Genomic DNA, 25,752 nt, shown 5'->3' with positions numbered 1-25,752 from the left:
CCCAGAGCAGCCAGGTAATGGTTCTGTTCTGTTCTCTCACTCTCCGGTGCAAAACCTCTGCCGGGATATCCTCTCTCCTTCATGCTGAACTCTTGTCTTGCAGCAGGGTTTGTGGTGTGACCCCTGCTTGTCTTAGGGCCCTTCCAGTTTCTGAGCTCATGGAGGACAGAGATTGGGTCTGATCTCTTTCTGTATTTGTGGTGCCCAGTGTGGTCTCTGGCACATGGTGTGTGGGCTCACTTTGTTGAAGAAATAGTGCATGCCAAAAATCATGGGGAGGAAAACCGTAGGTTTTCATTTTGCTTAGGAATGCCATTAGAAGAGGAATCGACTGTCTATGAACATTAAATAAAGACACACAACTCCTTGCCTTTCATGCCTACTGCTTGGCCCTTCCTCCTCCTGCCTCCCATAGAAAACCTTTCTGCTGTGTTTGAAGTGGCCTCTCGTTTGCCTGTGTTCTTGTGCTGTTTGGTGTGCATCTGTTTTTAACAGATGTAAGTGTGTGGTTATAGTCTTGTTCTGTTTGTTATTTTCCCTGGTGCTCCATTTAAATTGTACTGTTCTCTGTGTCCCTTTAGTCCATAGCTCTAACTGCATTGTGTGCACATTTCATGTTTTACTAACTGCCTGCCTCACCAGGTGTGAGCACTTAGGCTGTCCCCGCTTCCCACCACCCAAGACCAAGCTGCCCTGAGCATCCCGTGTCCGTCTCACCCTGCAGGGCACACAGATGTCTTTGGGCTGCGTTCTCAGGAGGGGGTTGCTGGGTCTCGGGAGTGGAGATGTAGACTTTGGATAAGCAGGGCCTGTGCTCCCAGGCTGGTGGCCGCAGTGGACACTGCCGCCCACGGTGACCAGGGGCTTCCTGCATCCTGCAGTGTTCTGCCTTCTACCACGCTTAACTGTGCACTTTTCATTTCTCCGATTATTATTAAACTGAAGCATCTCTTCATACATGTGGAGGTCTTATGGGTTTCTTCTGTACATAGTTTATAAATTTGCTCATTTTCTTTCTTTTTTTTTGAGACAGAGTCTTGCCCTATTGCCCATGCTGGAGTGCAGTGGCACAATATCAGCTCACTGCAACCTCTGCCTCCCTGGTTCAAGTGATCCTCCTGCCTCAGCCTCCTGAGTACCTAGGATTACAGGCATGCGCCACCACGCCCAGCCAATTTTTGTATTTTTAGTAGAGACGGGGTTTTGCCATGTTGGCCAGGCTGGTCTTGGAACTCCGGACCTCAAGTGATCTGCCCACTTTGGCCGCCCAAAATGCCAGGATCACAGGAGTGAGCCACCACTCCCGGCCTCATTTTCTTACTGTACTTAGTCACTGTCTTTTTTTGTCTCTGTATTATTTCCTTATATATTCTAAGACGTTAATCTTTGTCAGTTTCAGAAAAGAAAGGACATGTTACTGTTGAAAATGCAGGAAGACTATAATAGGATAAAGGACAGTTGTGGAAATGGAGTACACAGCTTCGCATAACTCATTCAACTGACCTTTCTTTTTCCTTCTTGATATATGAGCACCGCGTCATAGATGGGCGCTGATACTGGGTTAGCTTATCAGAACCACTGAACTTGACAATATGGCTATCAGGAGATAATCCTTCAAATGTGTGGCTGAAATCTAGGCATTTTGTATCTGAGGTTCCCCCTAATCAGTCTGTTGAGTCTCCATGTCAAGAGAGTGAAATGAGTTCAGTTCGTCGTAACTGGGTCTTAGCAAAACCTTTGCAAGAGTCCTGGCAGTTTCTGTCCTCTTTTCTGGATACGCAGGAAACAGCTGTTTAGTAATCCCTTGGGGATTCTGCTCATCTTGACACCATTGCTTTCTGGTTCGTAGTCATCCTTTCCATCCCTGGTTGTGAGAATTCACCTTTTGAGAGACGTGGAGGCCAATTGCTGCAACAGTGGCCCTTTTTCACATCTGTCTGATCTTTGGTTTCTGAGGTTTGACTTTTTAATAGTGTAAAGAGATGGGCGGATCACGAGGTCAGGAGATCGAGACCATCCCGGCTAACACGGTGAAACCCCGTCTCTACTAAAAAAAAAAAAAAAAAATACGAAAAACTAGCCGGGCGAGGTGGCGGGTGCCTGTAGTCCCAGCTACTCAGGAGGCTGAGGCAGGAGAATGGCGTAAACCCGGGAGGCGGAGCTTGCAGTGAGCTGAGATCCGGCCACTGCACTCCAGCCTGAGCGATAGAGCGAGACTCCGTCTCAAAAAATAAAACAATTAAAAAAAAAAAAAAAGAAACCCAATATTTGGTTCTTCTCTGGGAATTTACCCAGCTTACGTTTTCCAAGTGTCCTCTGTCGCTCTCTGACAGGGTCCTTTGCTCCTATGGGGCAGAGTTGGGATTTGTCTTTGAGTTTTTTTTTTTTTTTTTTTGAGATAGAGTCTTGCTCTCTCATCCAGGCTGGAGTGCAGTGGCATGATCTTGGTTCACTGCAACTTCTGCCTCTTGGGTTTAAGCAATTCCCTGCCTCTTGGGTTTAAGCAATTCTCCTGCCTCAACCTCCTGAGTAGCTGGGATTTCAGGGGCCCAGCACCATGCTTGGCTAATTTTTACATTTTTTAGCAGAGACAGGCTTTCACCATGTTGGCCAGGCTGGTCTTGAACTCCTGACCTCAAGTGATCCACCTGCTTTGGCCTCCCAAAATGCTGGGATTATAGGCATGAGCCACCGTGCCTGGCCTCTTTGAGCTTTTGATTAGCTTTCCAAAAGCTAGATGGCCTGGAGTGACTTAAAAATGTTTAGGATTAAAAAATCATCCATCTGACCTCACAAATGGTGGGGTGCTTGGAGACTGGATACTGACAGGAGACCCCTAGGCCTTTGCAGGGAGAGTTCCTGTCCTCAGCCTGAGAGGCGTGCCAGGGGTGTGGCTGGGTCTGGTCCCTTGTTGAAGGGACTCTTCTGTGTGCCATCCATGGCATGCGGATGGTTCGCGTGTGTCTTTCTTTCTGCTCTCACTATTTTCTTTCATTCGCCACTTGGAAGGAGCAAGAAGTGGAGGCTGGGCCAAACCCAAAAGGGCAGGTGTGCCTTGTGCTTGGCCCTGGAGCTTCCTGTGGGTTGAGGGCTGTGTTGTTGCTACAGAAGTGCTTTGTGAGGTCGCGGCTGCTCCAGGAAAAAGTGCCCTGTCTTGAAGTGGGAGGAAGTTATCTCTCAATGGGTTTTCTGTTTCGGGGCAGCGAGATGCTGGTATGTGCCCTTGGAGAGATCTTGGTCTAAATCAGGCAGAGGGAGAGTGAAGAAAATGCATATACAAGGAGCCTGCTCAGGGCCAGTGGTTGAAAGGCCAAGTCCTGCTCTTGGAACTGTGCATCTGAACTTCAAACTGCTGCTTCCGAACCACCTGAGACGATGGAGGGGAAGGTGTGGAGGCCCACATGTGAAGGTTGCCAGCTGGGCTCCGGGTGTGCTGTTGAAATGCTCTCTGGGAAACTCCATAGTGTATCTCCAAAGCCTTAGGCTCATTGAAAAATGCTGGTGACAGACTGACCTCACTGGTTTTGCCAAACTGAGTTCTACACATCGTGAATGTATTGTGAGAACCCTAAGGCGTCTGTTTGTACTAACTGTTTCAACTTTGTGTTTCTTTAGGGTGGTACCGAGGTTATACCTTAAGAAAAAAGTCTAAGAAGGTAAGTCCTTCTTCTTAAACACAGTGCATGTCTCTTCATGAATCAAACCTTGAGAGGAAATCAATTCCATCTCATTTGTGTCTGAGAGTTTTACTTCTGTATCTCTTTCTCTGAATTAAAAAAAATATATGGGTAGGAATGTGAACGACCTTGGATTGTTTTCTTCTGAACTATATGTGCATATAGAAATTGTAGCTTCATCTTCGTGAATGAATTGCTGGGTTGTGATATAGTGTTGGCCTGTTGTCGTCTGTTCCTGAATTTTGCGTCCTTTTTAGGCCTCGGTGTGTCAGAGAATGATCTGAGTAAAGCGACTTCAGGAAAAAAATTATTTCTCAAAGTTGTCAATCTTACGTTGTCCTTAATAATAGATTAGCAAATTTACAAAGCTCATGCGTACTGTTTCCCTCTTGCATTTAACTATTTTTACATGGCCTAAGTCGAGCTGTGAAAAAAGGAGTTCTGCTCTCCTAGAGCAGTTTGCATGAGTGGTTGTTTGAATTGCTGAAACCAAGACGTGTAATTATACCTCGGATCATTGTGGTGGGCACTCCCGTACACAGTTCTGTTGTGGCTTTAACATTCTTAGCTTCTCAGAACCTAATTATGGCTCTTCTGTTTCATTCTGTGATGTTAAGATTTTGAAGTAACCTCTATTCTAAGCTGTGGTTGGGCCGTCCACGTTAACTGATACATTTTCATATCTAATTATGCTTGATGGATGGTTCATTTTACTTTTGTGTCCTAAATTTGCCTCTCCTCATCTCCTTATTGGGCTGGACTCTGGATTGTGGTCCTGAGCCTGTAATAAGTCCTCCAAAGTCTAGCGACCCGAGTGCCAGGGCCCTCCCACTCTGCCCTCCCCAGAGCCCCTAACCCAGGCTTTGCTGAGCAGGTCAGAGTGGGTCTTTCTCTCGCTGCACCAGCACTTGGGGAGGGTCCAGGGTGGTCCCTATGGCAGCCATCCTCTGGCACCGTCATGTCTAATGTGAGAGACACTGTTAGGAAATCAGTGAGCCAGATCTGCAAATTGGGACCAGGACCTCTCACCTGGGCCTTGCCAGCCTCAGACTGGGCTTCAGGTCTCTACACATCCAGTGACCTACAGCCATGAAGTTGGGACGAGATAGATTCGACCCAGTGGATGGTGGAGTAGATTTCTCCAAGGAAAGTTCTATTTGCCCATTGATTTTCCCTTCCACAGTCAAGAGTGAATTCCAGCCAGGCCCAGTGGTATGCACCTGTAGACCCAGCTACTTGAGAGACTGAAGTGGGAGGATTGCTTGAGCTCACGAGTTTGAGACCAGCCTCGGTTGGTCATGATAAGTGAGATCTGTCCCTAAAAAAAAACAGTGTATTCCTGCAGATGAAACTCTGAATTTGGGAAAGCTGCAGTTGAAACCTTTAGTAATAAGAGATTAAGATCATGGAGTAATATGCCCCTCCCCCATCCCACTCCTACATAGGACACAGCTGCTGCATCCTGGGCTGGATGTGCCCCAGGCAAGCTATTCCTTTTTCTTTGAATCTTGTTTGGTATTTGTCATCACCTTCCCCAATTTGAGATCTCTTCCATTCCCATGATGTCTCCCCAAACCACAGTACTTTTGCACTACACCTGGGTGCCTAGACATCATAACTCATTCGTAACTCATCGACACAGTAGAGCTGGGTAGGGCGTAGCTATTTTTCCATCTAAGATCCCCACTGGTAGATGAAGAAATTCAAGCTTTACAGAGATTGTAAATTTGTAAGGGGCCTCCCAGGCAGTAGCAGAGAAGGGATGTGGGCCCCAGGAATCCTCACACCACGTGTCTGTAAACGACTTTCCTGTAGTTAAAAGTGTGCAGTTGATCAGGGTGGTGCTGAGCAGGCCCAGCGGAAGTTGCGCATTTCAAACCCGCACGTGTGTTCAGCCTCACGCAGTCATTATCCTTCCTGTGGCGTCATGATTCTCCAGTGGGTTTGCTGAGATTGAGGGCTGTCTCCGCCTGTGGACATGGACAGGACTGGCATTGGTTTTTTGTTTTTCTCCCCCATCTGGGTGGACACCTATTGCTGTTATGGGAAGACACCCAGGCGTGTACCTGGGATTTGGAGGTGTCCCGGATAACCAGGACCTGAACACAGCAACCCAGCGTTGGGTCCCTTCAGACTTCTGTTTTTTTTTTTTAAGTTAATGTTTTATTTTTTTGGAGGCAGGGTCTCACTTTGTGGCTCAGACTGGAGTACAGTGGCATGATCATAGATCACTACCACCTCGACTTCCTGGGCTCAAGAGATTCTCCTCCCTCAGCCTCCCAAGTAGCTGGGACTACAGGTGCACACCACCACGCCTAGCTAATTTGTAAAAAAAATTTTGGCAGAGACAGAGTCTCACCATCTTGCCCTGGCTGATGGCGAGCTCCTAGGCTCCTAGGCTCAAGTGATCCTCTCACCTCGGCCTCCCGAAGTGCTGATTGCAGGTGTGCACCTCTGAGCCTGGCCCGGCCTTGTTTGTTGCTGAGCCTTTGACTTTCTGCCTGATGCCTTCCCTCTCTGTGATAATTCTTCTTTCTATGGAGTTTGGCCACTTTCCTTGTTGGCAGAAGCAACACGAATCACTGGTGCCTGCTAGACCCATTCAGCCCCCTGCCTGCCCCCTGCCCTTCCCAAGCTTGAGTAGTAGTTTGTTTTCTGCATCATTCAGGGCTGGATGCTGGGGAAACCCAGGCAGAAGCTTCTGTTCCCACAACAGATGCCTTGAAGCCACAGGGGTGCCAGTTAATCAATTTCTGCTGCATGTACTAAACTTCACGGAGGAAGCGGTAGCTGGGTTGCGTTGCACTGCCCAAGACCCCAGCCCCATTGCCTCCTTTCTTACCTTCCTTTGCTTGCCTCTGCTTTACTCTAGTAAGGGAGTTATTTTGCTTGCTCAGGAAGCAGGACCCTAAGTTTTTCTTTTTTTTTTTTTCCTGAGGCAGAATGTTGCTCTGTCACCCAGGCTGGAATGCAGTGGCAGGATCTCTGCTCACTGCAACCTCCACTTCCTGAGTTCAAGCGATTCTCCTGCCTCAGCCTCCTGAGTAGCTGGGTTATAGGCCCCCCCCACCACACCCGGCTAATTTTTGTATTTTTAGTAGAGACGGGGTTTCACCATGTTGACCAGGCTGGTCTTGAACTCCTGACCTCAAGTGATCCACCTGCCTCGGCCTCGCAAAGTGTTGGGATTACATCCCGCCTGGCCTAGGACCCAAACTCTTGATAAAGCTCTTCCTGGCACTTCATAGAATGTGCCTGAGGCTGAATGTCCCATTGAAAAACTCTCCTGCAGGCTTCATTCTCTCAGCTCACATGTGCATTGCACTTGAGAGAGGCAGGCCACCTTATCAGCGGAAGCTAGGGTGTGCCCCCAGGTGTTGTGCAGATCGGGTGAAATTCGGCCTGCCTTCCTGTATTTTACCAGAGAGCCCCCCTATTGGGGAGATCTCTGAGAAAGTCCCCGTGGGTCTGGGTACGTGGTCAGTGCACAAGGGACAATTGGTGGTGTAAACCAACTTTCATCATTTCAAAAAGAGGAGACCATCACCAAAAATTGCTTTGGAGGCATCAGTTGGCCTTTGATCTGCCTGTGTTGAGGTCAAAAAGGTATGACCTATGGAGCAGCCTGCGAATTGCCTGTATCTTTGTGGACTTTTTCCTTTGCACGTGTGTTGTCTGTTTGCTTCTAAGACATCGGCAGACTCTGTACGATGAGCCAAGTGAGTTGCCGTCTTCTCCATTCTTTGTGTTTTCTTTGATGTGTTACATATGGGGCTTAGCATAAGACTTAAAAAATTAAGAGCGATCTGGCCACCGCTCATCCCACCTTTTTGGGTACTGTTGTTTGATTTGCAATCAGCAATCCTATTGATAATAAAAGCTACTTTTTTTTTTTTCCTCCAAAGGGTATATTTCCTGCTTCATATATTCATCTTAAAGAAGCGATAGTTGAAGGAAAAGGGTGAGTCTGGTCTTGATGTTTAAATGAAGAATTGCGATGACTATATTTGGCCTTGCTCCTCTTTTGTATGATGGCGTAATATCAGAGGGTCAAGACAGTGGGTGTGATTGACTCCAGGGGGACAGGAGTTTTGGGGAGAGAAAGGGGGACTTGTGATTCAGAGTTGTGTTTAACATGGCTTTGATCCTTTACAGAGTCTGAAGTCAGTACCGTGCTTGCACTCACTGTCCTTGAACCTGGGGTCACTGTTGGAAAGCATTTGCCCTGGTGCTCTGTGCTTCCTCTGTGACCTACTGACTTCATTTGGCAGAGACTCCAAAGGCCCCCAGCTCTGTGTCCCTTTTTTTTTTTTTTTTTGGGAAGACATTGCAGGCTGTGATATAAATGGAGTTTAGGGTGAAGCAACAGTTGCTAAATTGGGACATACATGAGTTTACATTTTGTCTAATTGTGATGTATGTGTCCTAGAGGTCATAGAACTGATGTATAAGATCATTAAAAGGACATTTCTAGAACAGGAACCCATTAGGCAGGAATGGCAAATGAATAAGCAGGTGTGAACTTGGAAGAAGGAACATTAAAATGTTTTCTTTTTTTGTCTCTGCTGCATCTTCACACTCAGTTAAATATGTAAATTATAAAATTACTAATCATATGATTACTGCATAATGACATCTCTTTGGCTGATTACAAAATTGCCTTTCCAAGCACTGTACTTTTAACATATGAAAGGGACTGTTCGGGTTCCATAGTTCCATGATGCATCATTAAAACGAAGAAAATAATTGAGAGGCATGAACGACGATGACCTACAATATGGTACTTTTTAGACAGATTAAGTGTTTTGTATGCAAAGTTTTAAAGGGAAGAAAAAGAAAGTTGAAACTTTTACTCTGTGAAAGTAACTGAATCAAGTGTGAATTTAGTGTACTTTGTATCTGCATTAGAATCCTTATACAGAGGAGACTGTATATGATTATTTAAAAAGCACTTTGATATATACAAAAGAATATATGTAAAATGTAATTATGAAGCATGATAATAAAGTGGACAACAGCTTATTCTGAGTCTCAGTAAATGAGTCACACCTAACCAGACAGGCAGACAGAGACACATTTGGTTCCTGTTTCTGAGCCTTCTGGTCCAAGGTGCTCCACTGTGGGCAAATGCATAGAGTTATGGTGAAATGAAGAGTTTAGAAACAGTTTCCCTGCTGTTGCTTTGGGTTCCCTGGGATTGTTCCCCACAGTCTTTACCTCGCTCTATCTGTCTCCCTTGCCGCGGCCACTCAAGTCTAGCTGCCCAACTGCTCTGAAGAACCCTGGCTTCAGGCTTGACAGGTGATCTCATCCCTCTTTTCTTCCAGGTCGTTGTAGACTTCCGCCTTCCCTTCTTCTCCTGGTCCTTTCCCCTTTCCAGTGCCAATGTGGACCACTCTATCATCCCACCTCTGCCTGCCTTCTTGCTCTCCAAGTTTATTGTCCTGTCTCTCTTGTAGAGTCTCTCTCTTTCAGGATCTGTCTCTTGCTGGTCTCTTGCATGATCGTTCTCATATAGTCTCTGTCTTGCAGGCTGCCTTGTCAGCCCCTCTTTCTTGCATGATCTCTCTCTGGAGTGACCTGTTTCTTGGAGGCTCTGTCTTTCTCTTGCAAGGCTCTCTCGTGATCTCTCTCACAGTATCTCACTTGCATTGACTGTCTTGAAGGTTCTCTTTTGCTTCGTCTCTCTTGTCTCTGGATGCTGACTTCATTCATTCTCAGACATCCCAAATGATTACTCTATGCCTGTTACCACTGATTCTGTACCTGTTCCCCCATAACCAAAGCCATTCTCATTTTGTCCCCCACGCTTTTCCCGGTACTGACATGGTTAGCAATGCCTCCTTATGTCCAGACCTCGCAGTGTCTTCTCATCCTCTGCCTCTGGAGCTCTACTGCAGCCTTGGACACTGTTGATCCCCGTTTCACTGAAAGCTCCTTTTAACTCCGATGCTCTCATCGTCTTCTTGTTATGCTGACCTACTGCTCAGGCATGTCACCATCTCCTCTGTCCCCTGTCTGCTACTCTGAGGGTGCTGTCCTAGCCTTCTCCTGTTTCTTTCTTGCCCCTCCCTGATTGGCATGGCCTCTGTTGTGTTCCCCTCTTCAGCTGATCTGTCTCTATGGGTGATGCTCACATCGGGACCTCCAGCCCCAACTTGTCTCTTGATCCCTCATTCAGTTAGGCAGCCAAGTAACTAATGAGAGTCGTCCCCACTGTTGGGTGAGCATCTGCTATGTCCTATTCGTTCTCTTCTCCAAAAAAATTATTATTACTATTTTTATTTTGTATTGTATATTTTTATTTTTTGAGATGGAGTCTTGCTCTGTCACCCAGGTTGAAGTGCAGTGGCGAGATCTTCGCTCACTGCAACCTCCGCCTCCCAGGTTCAAGTGATTCTCCTGCCTTAACCTCCCCGGTAGCTGGGACTACAGGCATTCACCACCACGCCCAGCTAATTTTTGTGTGTGTGTGTTTTTATTTTTTTCCAGTAGAGACGGAGTTTCACCATGTTGGCCAGGCTGGTCTTGAACTCCTGACCTTAAGTGATTCACCCGCCTTGGCCTCCCAAAGTGCTGGGATTACAGATGTGAGCCACCGTGCCCACCCAAAAAATTATTATTTTTAGATTTGACAAATAAAAATTGTATGTATTTATGGTATACAACATAATGTTTTGAAGTATGTATACATTGTGGGATGGCCAAATCAAACTAATTACGTGTGCATTACCTTACATACTTATCATTTATTTGTAGTAAGAACACTTAAAATCTACTCTCAGCAATTTCAAGTATACAATACATTGCTATTGACTGTAGTCACCATTGCGTAGGATAGGCCTGTTGAACTTATTCCTCCTATCTAACAGAAAGTTGGTATCCCTTTGACCCAGCATCTCCCCACTGCCCTATGTCGCATTTATTCTTTTTTTGGTTTCGGTTTTTTTTTTTTTTTTTTTGAGATGAAGTCTTGTTCTGTTGCCAAGGCTGGAGTGCAGTAGCATGATCTTGGCTCACTGCAACCTCTGCCTCTTGGGTTCAAGCGATTCTCCTGTTTCAGCCTCCCAGGTAGCTGGGATTACAGGCACACACCACCATGCCTGGCTAATTTTTATATTTTTAGTAGAGACGGGGTTTCACCATGTTGGCCAGGCTGGCATCGAACTCCTGACCTCAGGTGGTCTACCTGCCTCAGCCTCCCGAAGTGTTGTGATTACAGGCATGAGCCACTGCGCCGAGCCCCATTCATTCTTAAAGATGCTCTGCCTTGATGCTCTTTCCTTCAGTCTTACCAGCAGCCCTATGAGGCAGGCATTGTTGGGGTTATATATTCTTGAACCCTGGCGGGTGACAAGGTGGTAACAAAGATAAGACCATAAAGCCAGATCAAATGCGTTAGTGCCAGCTGGTACGTTAATCCCAGGGACCCACTGTGCCTATCAGAAGGGAGGAACCTAAGGCGGAACCAGAACGACAGCAGGACGTGGTGCATGCACTGAGGCCCTGTTCACCCTGTTCACATGGTGGAAGGGAGGTCACTGAGCCCCAAGCTTCTCATAGCCAGTGTGAGGAGCCCCCAGTGGACTCCACCCAGGATCCACAAGATGCAAACAGCCCAGTTGTTGTTGCAGATCCTCACAGTGAGTGGAAGGAAATTTCTCCCTGCGGACTTTGTAGGGATGACACCTTAGCCTGTAATGGACCACGTTTCCATCAGCATCCTTACTGGGAAACTTGGGCACCTCCTTGGCAGGCTGGAGTGCAATGGTACAATCTTGAGTCACTGCAACTTCCGCCTCCCAGGTTTAAGTGATTCTCCTGCCTCAGCCTCCTGAGTAGCTGGGACTACAGGCGCACCCCACCATGCCTGGCGAATTTTTTGTTTTTATTTATTTATTTTTAGTAGAGATGGGGTTTCACCATGTTGGCCAGGCTGGTCTCAAACTCCTGATCCACCCACCTCGGCCTTCCACAGTGGTGGGATTACAGGCATGAGCCACCACGCCCAGCCTAAAGGGTCATTCTTCATGACAGTTTTCTAGGGGATGGTCTTACCTGCACCCTTCCCTCCGATGTCTGGTTCTGGAACTATCCACGAGACCACCGTTCTTTTGGGGTCCCCGTTGTCTCTTGCTTTGGGATCCTCCCCTCTGCTATCAATAAGTCATTGCAGGCCTGATCCCCAATCGTGAGCCAAAGTCAGGGTTCCTTCCACAGATCTGGACTCTGTGCACATCAAGGGATGTAGGTGGAACCTATTGTAGCGTCCCTCAGGATTCCATGCTGGCCACATTCTTGCCTGTTCAGGACACACAGACAACCTGTGGGACCAGCTAGCCTAACTACACCAGCCACAAATTCACTCTCTCCCCCCAACCCCCGGTAGTCTGAGTCTTACTTAGCATAGTGCCTGACCCAGAGCACATGCCCAGGAAGCAACAGTTAATTTGATGAAAACCAGCACATAAATAGGTAATGAGTTAAGAATAAGTCAAGGGGCTGGGCGTGGTAGCTCATGCCTGTAATCCCAGCACTTTGGGAGGCTGAGGTGGGTGTATCACCTGAAGTCAGGCGTTTCAAGACCAGCCTGGCCAATGTGGTGAAACCTCGTCTCTACTAAAAATACAAAAATCAGCCGGGCGTGGTGGTGGGCACCTATAATCCCAGCTACTTGGGAGGCTGAGGCAGGAGAATTGCTTGAACCCAGGAGGCAGAGATTGCAGTGAGCTAAGATTGCACCACTGCACTCCAGCCTGCGTGACAGAGCAAGACACCGTCTCAAAAAAAAGAATGAGTCAAAGGTTAACTTTTTGGGGTGGAAGAAAAAGGGTAAGAAAGAGGATACAGAGTTTGATCCAAGTTGGCATCGGATAGAGTAACCATGGACATTTGGAAGCTGTAACCTCTCATATTTCGCCAAGGATAACTGCTTCATGTATTATCATGTAATGAGTTTTATGCATGATGGAAAACGTAAAAATCATCTTAACCCAAACCTGCATTTTAATGCCACATGGACCAGCTATAATTTGTGGCATCTTTAAGATAGATGGGTACACATATTATGAATATACTTTCCTTTTGCCAGACCTTGACGTTCTGTAGACTTTTAATGGAATATCATTTGCCTCCTTCATCTTACCTTGACGTATGAGGTGGATGGCTTACGTGCAGGGTAATGTATGAACCTTCCCAAGCTCTGTACAAATATAACTTGTCATTTGTGGAGACATATGTATTTATATGTGTGAATGCAGTCTTATTTGTAGATTTTCTTCCCATTTGCTTAATACTGAGCACTATGGCCTAGTGGTGAAATTTACAGGTACAACTCACAGCAGGCAGTGAAACCGTGGACTCAGCGGCTCTTTCCTTCTTTCCTCCCAGGCAACATGAAACAGTCATCCCGGGTGACCTCCCCCTCATCCAGGAAGTCACCACGACACTCCGAGAGTGGTCCACCATCTGGAGGCAGCTCTACGTGGTGAGAAAATGAGATATTCATTCAAAGCTTAGAAATAGAGAGTGGGCTTTTTTGACCCTGATTTGCCAATGGGATGATTTTCTTTCTCAGCGAACCTTAAAAGCAGAGCTTCCGAGACAGAGTTTTACTCAGCAAAGGCAAAGGAAGCGACATGACTGAGAGTTTAGCCCCTGTTGGGGGCTGTGTGCCCTTCGACCTGCCATGTATTTGGGTGTATTACAGTGAGCTGTAGCGGAAAGGACTATCGGATGTGTCTTTCTTTGCATTGGAAGGAGAAATGTGGTTGTTTTCAGGCCCCTGGAACACGGGATTGGGCAGTGTGTTGATGTCACCTTTTAAACAGTAATAGGTGCTTATTTAAGGATCCAGCAGAGGGCAATTACTATTTATTTATTTATTTATTTTTGCCATTGTCTGACAGTAGGTAATACCTCTTATCATTTAAGAAAAACAGCAGAGTCTTCTAGATTTACCCGTGTTTGTGACAGGGATAGGGAAATATTTTACATTCCAGCTTCGTGTGCGATTGTCCAGTTCTCCTGATCGCAGAAGAATTCTTATTAATGCAGAGAGGTTGAAGCTCTGACATCTTCCATTTCATATTCCCTCAGGGCATTTCTTTGCACATAAATTCATATTTGCAGAAGATTACCTTTTGTTAAGCTTGTATTTCTATTCAGAGTGTTGATTTCCCATATGCTAATGTTATTATCACCAAGCCAGGGCTGTGGAAGGAAGTCGGTACGTTAATTTCTTGAGAACATAGAAAACTTCCTAAAGTCCTGCAGCTGCTTGTTGGGCAGACTTGTTGTTTTTGATTATACAGTGGTTTCCTGTAAATGCACAGTAATAAGCAGTTGCAGTAATTGTCATCAAACGTAGTCAAAAACCTAAAAGCGTAAAGTTAGCCATGAATGTTTTGTGTAAATCTGAGCAATTCTGTAGTCAGTGTTTCATCTTCAACTTAGCAATTTTTAAACAAAAATACGGCAACAAAATAAACAGGAGTTGATGCTAATAGTCAGTGGACCTCCTTCAGTCTATCACCCTAGAGTAGGTATTCTTAATGAGCACTTTCGTTTCCTTTTACAAAACTTGAATTTGCCTCTGATAGACTTACATGGTTGGATTTGTGCAAAGAAAGCCAAGCCAAAAAATGGTTATAATATTTTTCTATGGGTTGGGTGCAGTGGCTCATGCCTGTAATCCCAGCACTTTGGGAGGCTGAGGCGAATGGATCACCTGAGGTCAGGACTTTGAGACCAGCCTGGCCAACATGGCAAAACCCCATCTCTACTAAAAATACAAAAATTAACTGGGTGTGATGGAGTACACCTGTAGTCCCAGCTACTCGGGAAGGAGAGGCAGGAGAATTGTTTGAACCTGGAAAGTGGAGGTTGCAATGAGCCAAGATCGCACCATTGCACTCCAGCCTGGGTAACAGAGTGAGACCCCTTCTCAAAAAAAAAAAAAAAAAAAAAATTCATAAGAGTTTTTGGCTCTGCTCTGTGGTCGTAGATATTAGCAAACTATTAAGGATTTTAGATAGTTGATGCAGCCTTAGAGCAGTGGACAAGAGAAGGCAGTGTGGATATTAGAAACTCCTAGAAAGAAGGTTAAATACCAGTGTGAGGTATGTGGTTCAGTTATGTAGAAGGGGAGCTTTTAAAAAAAGTGGCAGTGAACACAGTTAATGTTTTAAAGGGACCCTGACATTTAGATATCTTTTTTATTTATTTATTTTTTGAGACAGGGTCTTGCTCTGTCGCTCAGGCTAGACTAGAGTGGCACGATCACAGCTCCCTGCAGCCTGAACCTCCTGGGCTCAAGCGATGCTCCCACCTCAGCCTACTGGGTAGCTGGGACTACACCTGTGAGCCACCATGCTCAGCTAATTTTTTAATTTTTGAAGAGATGAGGTCTCCTTATGTTGCCCAGGCTGGTTTCCAACTCCTGGGCTCCAGCAATCCTCCCGCCTCTGCTTCCCAAAGTGCTAGGATTATAGGCCTGAGCTCCCAAGGCCAGCAATGCTTAGAATTTTATCACATTAGGTTCCACCTAGATTTCTTTTCATGGAAAGAACCACTGAGTTATTTTCCTTCAGATAATCTCTAATCTCCTTGATCATTGTACACTTGTAATTGCAAGCTGCAAACTGTTGCTTTTCTTTGAACCGTGAGTCCCATCAAAATTCTTAGAAAGTGGTAAGAAGTGTGAGTTTTGCATCTTATTTGCATTTTCCTCTTGTCACAGAAGCACCAAGAGCTTGTAGATTGAGATTTGGCCTCTTGCAGAAGTGTCTCTTGTGGGTTGTACACACCACAGTGTGCAGCAGCCAGCCCAGAGTGGAATGCTGCTTCTTCCCTATAGTTCAGCTGAGAGCAAGGCCGAGGAGTTCAGGTTCTCAGTGTGCTGAGAAGGGTCCAGGGTGCAGGGTGTTCTGAAGACCATATGCAGGTTGTAGGATTCAGATCTTTAGGCTCAGACTAATTCTGGAGGAGCTTTAAGAGTTGCCCGTCTCTGATCCAGATGCGGGAAGCTCACGAGCAGGTGTTGACGTTCAAGGTCTAGCCCGTGTTGGGATCACTTTTTTGCTTCAGTGGCACGTAGAATGTTGGATGAAATCTTGGGGATTATGCATTACTTTTTATTCTTTTAATATTTTAATGTCTCATGGAAAACCAAATCCAAATAATATGTTTCAGTGTATGCTGAAAGCACCTTTTAATTCAACATTAACTAAATCTCACGATCTAGTGCTTATACCTCATGTGTATTTGAAGAGATATCCATTCTCTACCATCTTCACAATGCTGTTTTATAACAAAATCTTTATGATTGGGTTTTTCCCCCTGTATAGCAAGATAACAGGGAGATGTTTCGAAGTGTGCGGCACATGATCTATGACCTTATTGAATGGCGATCACAAATTCTTTCTGGAACTCTGCCGCAGGATGAGCTCAAAGAACTGAAGAAGAAGGTCACAGCCAAAATTGATTATGGAAACAGGTTTGTTTATTTGAAAGATGATTTCACGCTTAAATTATCCAATGTAATAACATCACTATAAGCCTTCAAGAGACCGAGATCACATTTTATCATAAAACAAAATTTCTACTCCCAAAATAATGGCATGTTTTTCATTTTGAAAAGGATGAGGTATTTTCCATTGGATTCTGAACACGGGAATTTTGTGAGCCATTCTTGAAACCTTGTCGTTATTCAAGGGATAGAGTCAAGAAGCCAGGGACCCTGTCATTTTCACCGTTCTGGAGGGAACCGTATCATTGCTCCCATAGCAAGGAACTTTTACTTCTGATCATAGTTTTTGACGTTGAGTCCAGATCTGGCGGGGCCTTGTGTAGTGACAAGCAACAGGTTTCTTTCTGTGGAATCCAAAGTTCAGAGAGTCGGAGTGGATATTAGATCACTGGAAAGTTTGTCACCTGTGTAGGCTTGCCAGATTTCACAAACAGAAATACAGCCCAGTTAAATTTCATTGCAGTAAACAACAAATAGTTGCTTTGTGCAATTATGTCTCTTGCCAGAGCAAGAGCTGTTCCCATCCACAGCAGGCATTCCCCCAGCTCTGCATGAGTGCCTTTAGTGCTCACCCCTGCCTCCAGCTGTACCTTCTAGTGTTAGCACGTGTTTTTTGACGCTGAAAGGAAACAAGCTGCTCTGATCCTAATTCTGCTGGGTCCTGTAACTAGAATGAGGCCATGCCCTTTTCCACCTGATAATATTTGGTTTTTCATAGAATAGCGGAACTGTAAGAAGCCTTAAAAAGTATCTGGCCACATGGTTCCCAAGTGCTCTTCTATATCAGAATCACTTGGATAGCTGTTGAATTATAGAATCTCGAAACCTATCCCTTAAGGCTCTGATTTGTGATATCTGGGATGCTGGCTGGAAATCTCAAGTTTTTTTGTTTTGTTTTATTATTATTATTATTTTTTGAGATGGAGTTTCGCCCTTGTTGCCCAGGCTGGAGTGCAGTGGTGTGATCTTGGCTCACCACAACCTCTGCCTCCCGGGTTGAAGTGATTCTCCTGCTTTAGCCTCACGAGTAGCTGGGATTACAGGCATGCACCACCACTCCTGACTAATTTTGTATTTTTGGTAGAGATGGAGTTTCTCCATGTTGGTCAGGCTGGTCTCAAACTCCCGACCTCAGGTGATCTGCCCGCCTCAGCATCCCAAAGTACCGGAATTACAGGCGTGAGCCACTGCGCCCGGCCGGAAGTCTCAGTTTTTAAAAATAGAGTGGGGTTGTGCTGGACAGCAGATTTGGAAAACTTCTGGTTTAATTCAACCCCCTCATTTTGCACACTGGAATGTGGAAGTCAGAAAAGAGAAGGGGCTTGCTTCCAGCCACTCAGCAGAAAGGAGTCCGGGTAAATCAAAGAACCTTTCTGTAAAATCAGAATTATCACATAATTTTCTGGTAATTTATGTTTTGAAGTATGAAAAATTTCTTAAAGCAACGTTATGAGCAAGATGTAGGGTTTGGATTAGAAATGCTGTAGGAGAAGGTTTTTGTTTTTGTTTTCCGGAAAGCCTGAGATATTAGCTATTATTGCAGTAAAACCCACTTCAAGACCACCTGCTTAAAAAAGCAGACTTTTGGAGCTTTGATTTGATTTTCTATTGGAGTATCATAATTTAAACTTATGTTCAGAGACCACCTGCTTAATTTGGCTGCAGGAAGCTAGCAAAGTACATTGTATCATGGAAAAATGTAGTTAAGGAAGGAAGTGTTTCCAAATACAATTTACTACTTTGATAGGAAATACAGTCCTTAATAAGACAGTTTTTTTTTGCCCAAGGATCTCCAGCCTCCTCCATAATTTCTCCAAAGCCCAGCACTCTGCATATATCTTCCTAGTGCTTCCTTCAGAAAACCTGTATGATGCAAAATGATATCACAATGTTGAATGTTTGATTTTAAGGTGGGTGGATTTAATAAGGAAAAGATGTTTTGTGTCTTTTTCATTCACTGCTTAGGCATTCTTGCCTTTGAAATTTATTTTTAACCTGGGTGGAGGGGTTTGGAGAGCTATTTGAGAATGTGATGAAGGTCTTGGACCATATCTCTAGAAAAATGCACATACACAATACACACATACAGGCACACAGACCTCCCAACACAGACACACACACAGACACAGACACAGACACACATACACACACAGTTCTACACATGATTTCAGGTTGTGGGGGGGCTCCCACCCTGTCCTCATAGGTGCCTTAGGTTTCCATGGGCTTCATCTCGCCATTGCCTTGTTGTGGTAAGTTGCACCTTCATAATGGAAACTCACTCTGATTCAGAACCAGCTGCATACTGTTTGCTGAGAATAATGCGTAGAAGGGTTGACCGGACAAGCCACTTCGTGTGACGGTTTGCATGTGGCATTCTAGAAGGAGCATGGCTCTGCCATTGGAGAGTTCTGACACAGCCCAGGCTTTTGGAATAAATAACTTCTCCGAGCTTCAGTTTCCTCCTTTGTGCAATGGGTCTGACCATCTGCCCTGGCAGGTGTGAGGTGATGACATGGCAGGACGTGCATAGCAGGCTGGCACAGGGCCGTCCTCTCATGTGTTCCCGGAGGGACCCCAATTCTGCGTGGCCTGTAGGACCTACTGGCTGGGCCTCCTAAGCTGGTGCTTTGTAGCTACTCTGGCACCAGCAGTGACGTGCCCATACCAGAACTAATCATTCCTACACTAGAAGTGAGCACGCCGCCACGAACATTGGCCCTACCCACAGTAGTACTGACTCTATCCACGCATTACTGACCCCTGCCCACACCAGTACAAACCATGCCCACACCATCTGACCCTGCCTCTACCAGCACGTTCCTAGGGCTAGTTCGGGGATAGGTTAAGGAGTAGTATTTGGGAGGGAGGAGCTTGCCTTGTTAGTGAGACATGTTACAAAGATAACTAATGAGACCTTAAAATGCTTTTTACATTTTCTCCAGATGTCTTTCTGTTGGTCTTGAGGCACCCCGCTTACACTGCAGCCACTGAGGCTGTTGTCATGCAGTGCAAAAGCCTCTATTTGTTTAAAGTCTGTTTACCCTGATGCTGTTGACAGGCCCCGTTGGTCCTCCTGCTTCACCGTCAGTGGAATTTGCTCAATAGATATTAAAAGGAAAAAATGAGTTTTCTGTATTTGCCTTCCCAGTGGTACAGTGCTTGAGCAAAACTCCAAAGACTAAATATGTTTGAGCTGCTGGCAGACTCATCTGACTTTAAGGTGTGTGACCTCGAGACTCGAAGTCTCAGGGTAGTTTTTCTAAATGGAGCATTTATGGGCAATTCCACTTTCCTCTTTAATTTGTAACTATAAAGATGTTCTCTAATTGAAATTTATCATTCTTTTTTTTTTTTGAGATGGAGTCTCGCTCTGTCGCCCAGGCTGGAGTGCAGTGGCCGGATCTCAGCTCACTGCAAGCTCCACGTCCTGGGTTTACTCCATTCTCCTGCCTCAGCCTCCTGAGTAGCTGGGACTACAGGCTTCCGCCACCTCGCCCAGCTAGTTTTTTTGTATTTTTTTAGTAGAGACGGGGTTTCACCATGTTAGCCAGGATGGTCTCGATCTCCTGACTTCGTGATCTGCCCGTCTCAACCTCCCAAAGGAAATTTATCATTCTTTCAAATGACTCTCTTTCCTTTTTCATATTGTTAAAAAAGCCTGCCTCCATCGACTTGTTAATTACAGGAATATAAAATCCCAACGGCAGGGTAAGAGGCATCTACGGTTAAATTTCTGCCCTTAGACCTGCATGTTTTGTGAACGAGAAAGCCAGAACCTACTGCCAGATCACAACGCTTGATCTCTTTTGTTACACAACTGCCTGTGTTCTTTAAATAAAAACTGTGGTAAAAATCACCTTATAATTTTGTTGGATTTGAGGAATCAGAGACAATGTTCCCCAAAATATGTAATCTTATAGACTGGACAGATTTATTAGCCAGATGTTGCTTGTGTTTTTAGTTGGCGACTGCATTTAGCCATCTGGCCAGGAAGTTCCTTAACCTTGTTGTAGATAACGTCCATATGTTTGGTGTTCACATACAATAGAACATCTGTATTGAAAATCTTCCTGTGGCCTCATGTAAGGACTAGAAACTGACTCGAAGTAGAAGGGGAGACATGCAAGGGACCCTGCTGGGGTCAGTGGGGAGTAAATAAGGTGGTGGGTAGATCTCTCCTCCAAGTTTTTTTCCCTCTCTCCTTCCTCAACTCTGTGATGTTGTCACAACTGCCAGCTATGTGTTTGGGTTGATGGATGTATATGTGATTGCATATATATGTGAATATGTGTGTGTACATATGTAGTGTGCTTTAGGCTAGGTGTGCTGGCTCATGCCTGTAATCCCAACATTTTGGGAGGCCGCGGTGGGTGGATCACCTGAGGTCAGGAGTTGAGACCAGCCTGGCTAACATGGTGAAACCTCATCTCTACTAAAAATACAAAAAATTAGCCGGGTGTGGTGGCACACGCCTGTAATCCCAGCTACTTGGGAGGCTAAGGCAGGAGAATCTCTTGAACCTGGGAGCAGTGGTTGCAGTGAGCCGAGATTGCGCCACTGCACTGTAGCCTGGGCGACAAGAACAAGACTGTCTCAAAAAAAAAAAAAAAAAAGTATGCCTTCAAACTTTTCATATTTTACATAATTATTAGTAATACATACTTCACTTGGGCCTTGTAGATCTGTAAAACTTCTCATTGGAAGACAAAGCCACTGCTGATTGCAATGGAAGTAAAAATTGAGGGATTTTTTTTTTTATTTTTTTTATTTTTTAACTTCTCCCGAGGTGACACATTTTGAGCTAAAGAGAGCAACCTCCGAGAATTTCATATTCCTAATATTTGTGGGCAAGCCTGACTTTCTAGGATGTTTTTACCTGCCCAGTTGCTGTGGTGGGAGTTGTGCTAGAAAATTCAACCTCCTTGGTCTATGTCCATGAACTTCTAAATTCTTATTGTTCTAGAATTCTAGATTTGGACCTGGTGGTTAGAGATGAAGACGGGAATATTTTGGATCCAGAATTAACTAGCACGATTAGTCTCTTCAGAGCTCATGAAATAGCTTCTAAACAAGTGGAGGAAAGGTTACAAGAAGAAAAGGTAAGTTTGACTCTCTGTTATATGCCTTTTACATTTGGAACACGTTTTCTCAGTAATAGGTTTTCAACATTAGTAAAATATCAGTCAAGCCCAGAATTTTCACTAAGAAAGAACCTGAAAAGGAGTAGCTGCGGAGTGTGTGTCCTACAGCCATGAGTGGAACGGAGCCTGGTGGCACAGGATGTCACCCATGACATGAAAGGGGATTGGACAGCATTGTGTTTCATCTTAGGGGACAGGATCCTAATGATGTTGATTTTGTGTTCTCATCTGTCAAATGGGACACAAGACTTGATTCTGCATTTCCTCTCTGTTAATGGTAGGCAGGTTATGTATTCAAGCTCACTGAGGGCAGACAGCACATGTCTTACTGGTTTTTCATCTTCTGTGATCTTTAATGGTATCATATATGCATTAGCCTATTCTCTCCTTACTATAAGGAAGTGCCTGAGACTGGGTAATTTATAAAGAAAAGAGATTTAATTGGCTCATGGTTCTGCAGACTGTATAGGAAGGAGAGTGGCTTCTGGGGAGGCCTCAGGAATCTTACAATTATGGCGGAAGGCGAAGTGGGAGCCAGCACTTCACATGGGTAGAGCAGGAGGAAGAGAGAGGGTGTGCAGGGGTGCTACACGCTACGCTTTTAAACAACCAGATCTGTGAGAACTCACCATCATGAGGACAGCACTGAGGGGATGGTGCTAAACCATTCATGAACAATCCACCCCATGATCCAGTCACCTCCTACCTCCCATACACACACATACACACAGTAGATACTCAAAACTGATTGAATAATTGAATCATCTGTTAATTCAGTAAGTATTTACTGAGCATCTACTGTGTACCAAATGTTGAAGACATAATGATAAATGAGACAGATGTCCTTGGAGGGTTTAGTCTAATGAGGGAACAAAAAAATAACTACACATATAATAATTATTTTGATTTATTGGTTGGACACCTGAAAGTTTTGTATCTTCGAAAATAGCACAACAATTGCACGGGATACGATTTTTTTGTCTGTTGTGTGAATGCATGATTTAAGAATGTGCAGGGGAGATAAGAAGGTGACTGCACCAGTGGCTTTGCTGGGTTATGCCAATGAATTATTACCTTTTTCTATTCTGTAGGGAATAAAGAAAGCAAGTGTTAGTGATGAGCGTTGCTGGGGTTGACTTTCTGTTTCCTTCCATTCACAGTCTCAAAAGCAGAACATAGATATTAACAGACAAGCCAAGTTTGCTGCAACCCCTTCTCTGGCCTTGTTTGTGAACCTCAAAAACGTGGTTTGTAAAATAGGAGAAGATGCGGAAGTCCTCATGTCTCTGTATGACCCTGTGGAGTCCAAGTTCATCAGGTAGGTGAAATTTCTTGGCGGCTGTCTTTCCTCTTTGGTTGGTGTTAGGAACATGGGATCAGAACCACTGACGCGCGCCATTCATGCCGAGAGGCCCCGGATGAATGGCTGCTGGACACGACCAAGCAGCCGAGCCAAGAGCTGTCTTGGACAGTGTGATGGCAGCCAGTTTGGGCTCTGGGTCAGGGTGAACCTTCTCGCGTGTAGATTGCTATTTGTTTGTAGAGTTATAGCAGTTGCAGGTACACTCTGGTCATATCTTAAGAGTGCAGCTGAAGATTGAAGTAATACTTTGTTTCCTAAGTTGTCTTCATAAGATTTTATGTACCCTGGTCCCTCAAATATCACTATTTCCATTTTTCAAAATTTGGTTTCTTTGAATGCCACTTCTGTGACTTTCATCCTGTTGTTTTTTCTGCAAGATGATTGACTGGAATGCATCATTTAGAATGGTGCCTGCCACATACAGACTGTCAATTAATATTTGTTAAATGAAAACACTGTAAGTCTATTATTCCTGCTTAGCCTTCAGTATAACTTTCTCTTTGCCCAGATGGAAACACTGTGGTTCAATTATGTATGAATTGTGTGTGTGTGTCTGTGTATATGCTAAAACTCTAGGATCTTCACTTGTATTATTCAAAATTTGAAAACTTAGTGTATGAATGATACAGAAAAATATGAGTGGATTTTATTCTCACTTCTGGTAAAGACTTTGTTTCCTCTTGACATGGGATGCAGTTTTTATTTTACAGTGTATTTGGTTTGTCATAGGTTTTGAAATAAACATGCATTGTGCTGAATTTTATAGTATTGTCATTCTAAATGAACAAATAGGCTCTTAAAAAAAAACCAACTTAGAAATACCATTTGCAAGTAATTCCATTACAATGACAACCCAAGACATCCCACATTAAAACTTGGCAGGGTTTTTCTGCTGTGGATGTTAATTGATGAGTAGCTGTATGTGATATTTTTGATATTTATAAACTCGTAGTTGTCTGTATAGTGCACCTACGTGGTATTAATTATGAAGCAATGTGGATGTACATTTGGTACTCTGTTATTTGGAAAATTAACTTGCTTTTATTTCTCCCTTTTTCAAGTGAAAACTACCTGGTTCGCTGGTCCAGTTCAGGATTACCTAAAGACATAGACAGATTACATAATTTGCGAGCTGTGTTTACTGTAAGTGCACGCAGAGATGTTTGGTTGAATTGGCCACCATTCTAATGACTACTTTTAGTGATTTCTCTCGGCCTTCCTGCCACACTAGAACATGGGTCCCTGGGATGCCTGTAGTATCGGTTAATTTAGTATTACTAAGTAGAGTGCCTTTCCAGAAATCTTTTGAGTCTCTAGCCACCCTTAGAATGACCGTGACAAAGATTTACCCCATTACCATGGAATGTGCCTCTTAAATGTGTATCTTTTTGTTTTTTGTTTTTTTTTTCCTCCAGACAGAGTCTTGCTTTGTCACCCAGGCTGGAGTGCAATGGTGTGATCTCAGCTCACTGCAACCTACACCTCCTGGGTTCAAGCAATTCTCTTGCCTCAACCTCCCGAGTAGCTGGGATTATAGGCACACACCACCACACCTGGCTAATTTTTTGTATTTTTAGTAGAGATGGGGTTTCCCCATGTTGGCCAGGCTGATCTCGAACTCCTGACCTCGTGATCCACCCTCCTTGGCCTCCCAAAGTGCTGGGATTACAGGTGTGAGCCACTGCACCCAGCCCTTAAATGTGTATCTTAAGCTCACTTAACAGTAATTGATTATTGTTATTAAATTCCTTTCTGTCATATGAATAACTGATTAAAATTATAAAAATGAGTCTGAGAAAAGAGTCTCAATCCATTTTTTTTTACTGTCCTTTTCATTGGAACTTGCATTGAATAATGGTTCTCCAAAATAATTTATGGAAACTAATATTTCCAGGACCTCGGAAGCAAAGACCTGAAAAGGGAGAAAATCAGTTTTGTCTGTCAGATTGTTCGCGTGGGTCGCATGGAGCTGAGGGACAACAATACCAGGAAACTGACTTCGGGGTTGCGGCGACCTTTTGGAGTAGCTGGTAATCCATTTCTCTGTGTTTCCTTGAGAGTTTCAGATCTTCACAGTCACTTTCAAAAGAACCACTGCTGAATGTTGATTGGTCAATGGGCAGCTTTGATTTATAAGCTTTTCTGCTGGAGAGAAAAAATATATTTATTAGTTATTTTCATTGTGGCTTCCAGTTGACCTGCTAGGCTCAGGATGTTCTAGGCCTCAAGTTTCAGATGTAAATCATATATTTGGTTTTAAAGTGGATCTCATCTTTCCCTGGGAGAGATCCTGACCCATATTCTCAGTCTGTAGGAAAGCCAGTCAGTGGAGGGTTTCAGGTCTTGGTGATGGACATCAGAATGGATTTGTGCAGGACAGTCAAAGCAACGAAGGGGAGGAAAGAAAGCAAACCGTGAAGAGGACGCAGTTAGCTTCCTATTGGTGCGCTTCCTCCGCCACGTGGGTGCGCTTCCTCCGCCACGTGGGTGCTCTTCCTCCGCCATGTTGGTGCTCTGTTATTTTTGGTGACAGCACGAGGAATGTGAAAGACCAGTTATCTCTGTTGAGGAAAGATAAAGGCATACCAGGAAGTTCTAATTATTTGCCCTATTTCAATGTCACTCTCATTTTTCATAGTTTTGGGAAGTGGTTTTCTCTCTTTAATGGTTGCTACAATTTCATTACTTAGCACTCTGATATTTATTTTATGTTTGTGATTTTTGGGATTCATGTGAATATTCATGTGGGAAAGGTTCCTGATTCTTGACACACAGCTGGATTTTTTTGTATGAACAGCCGTGGAAGACGTTCTTTGCCTTGGCTACCAGGAAACTCTGAACTTAGTCCATTCCCCCCCTGCCTTTTAAATAAACATTATTTTTAGAAAGGTTTTAGGTTCAAGCAAAATTGAACAGAAAATATAGACAGTTCCTATATATTTCTCCTTCCTTCCCCCTGCGTCCCCATTATCAATATCCCCCATAGATTGGTACATTGTTTGCAGTTGGTGAACCACATTGACACACCGTCATCCTGTGAAG

At 44.5% G+C, this 25,752-nt stretch overlaps 1 protein-coding gene across 3 annotated transcripts in view; it reads left to right on the top strand.

Annotated features, from left to right (window-relative positions):
- Nucleotides 1-25,752, top strand: part of LOC105470532 (dedicator of cytokinesis 1) — a 546,684-nt gene that overhangs the window by 67,625 nt on the left and 453,307 nt on the right. For all 3 annotated transcript variants that reach the window (XM_011722623.3, XM_011722619.2, XM_071068926.1), the window contains exons 3-10: nt 3,616-3,656; nt 7,583-7,638; nt 13,068-13,164; nt 16,025-16,173; nt 21,170-21,305; nt 22,508-22,665; nt 23,772-23,853; nt 24,605-24,740. In XM_011722623.3, coding sequence (XP_011720925.2) covers nt 3,616-3,656; nt 7,583-7,638; nt 13,068-13,164; nt 16,025-16,173; nt 21,170-21,305; nt 22,508-22,665; nt 23,772-23,853; nt 24,605-24,740 — 855 coding nt within the window. The remainder of the gene's footprint in view (nt 1-3,615; nt 3,657-7,582; nt 7,639-13,067; nt 13,165-16,024; nt 16,174-21,169; nt 21,306-22,507; nt 22,666-23,771; nt 23,854-24,604; nt 24,741-25,752) is intronic.

Source organism: Macaca nemestrina, chromosome 9 (assembly GCF_043159975.1).
Source record: "Macaca nemestrina isolate mMacNem1 chromosome 9, mMacNem.hap1, whole genome shotgun sequence".
Classification (NCBI taxonomy): domain Eukaryota; kingdom Metazoa; phylum Chordata; class Mammalia; order Primates; family Cercopithecidae; genus Macaca; species Macaca nemestrina.
Note: the sequence above shows the minus strand (reverse complement) of the source record. Positions and strands in the feature narration are given on the sequence as shown.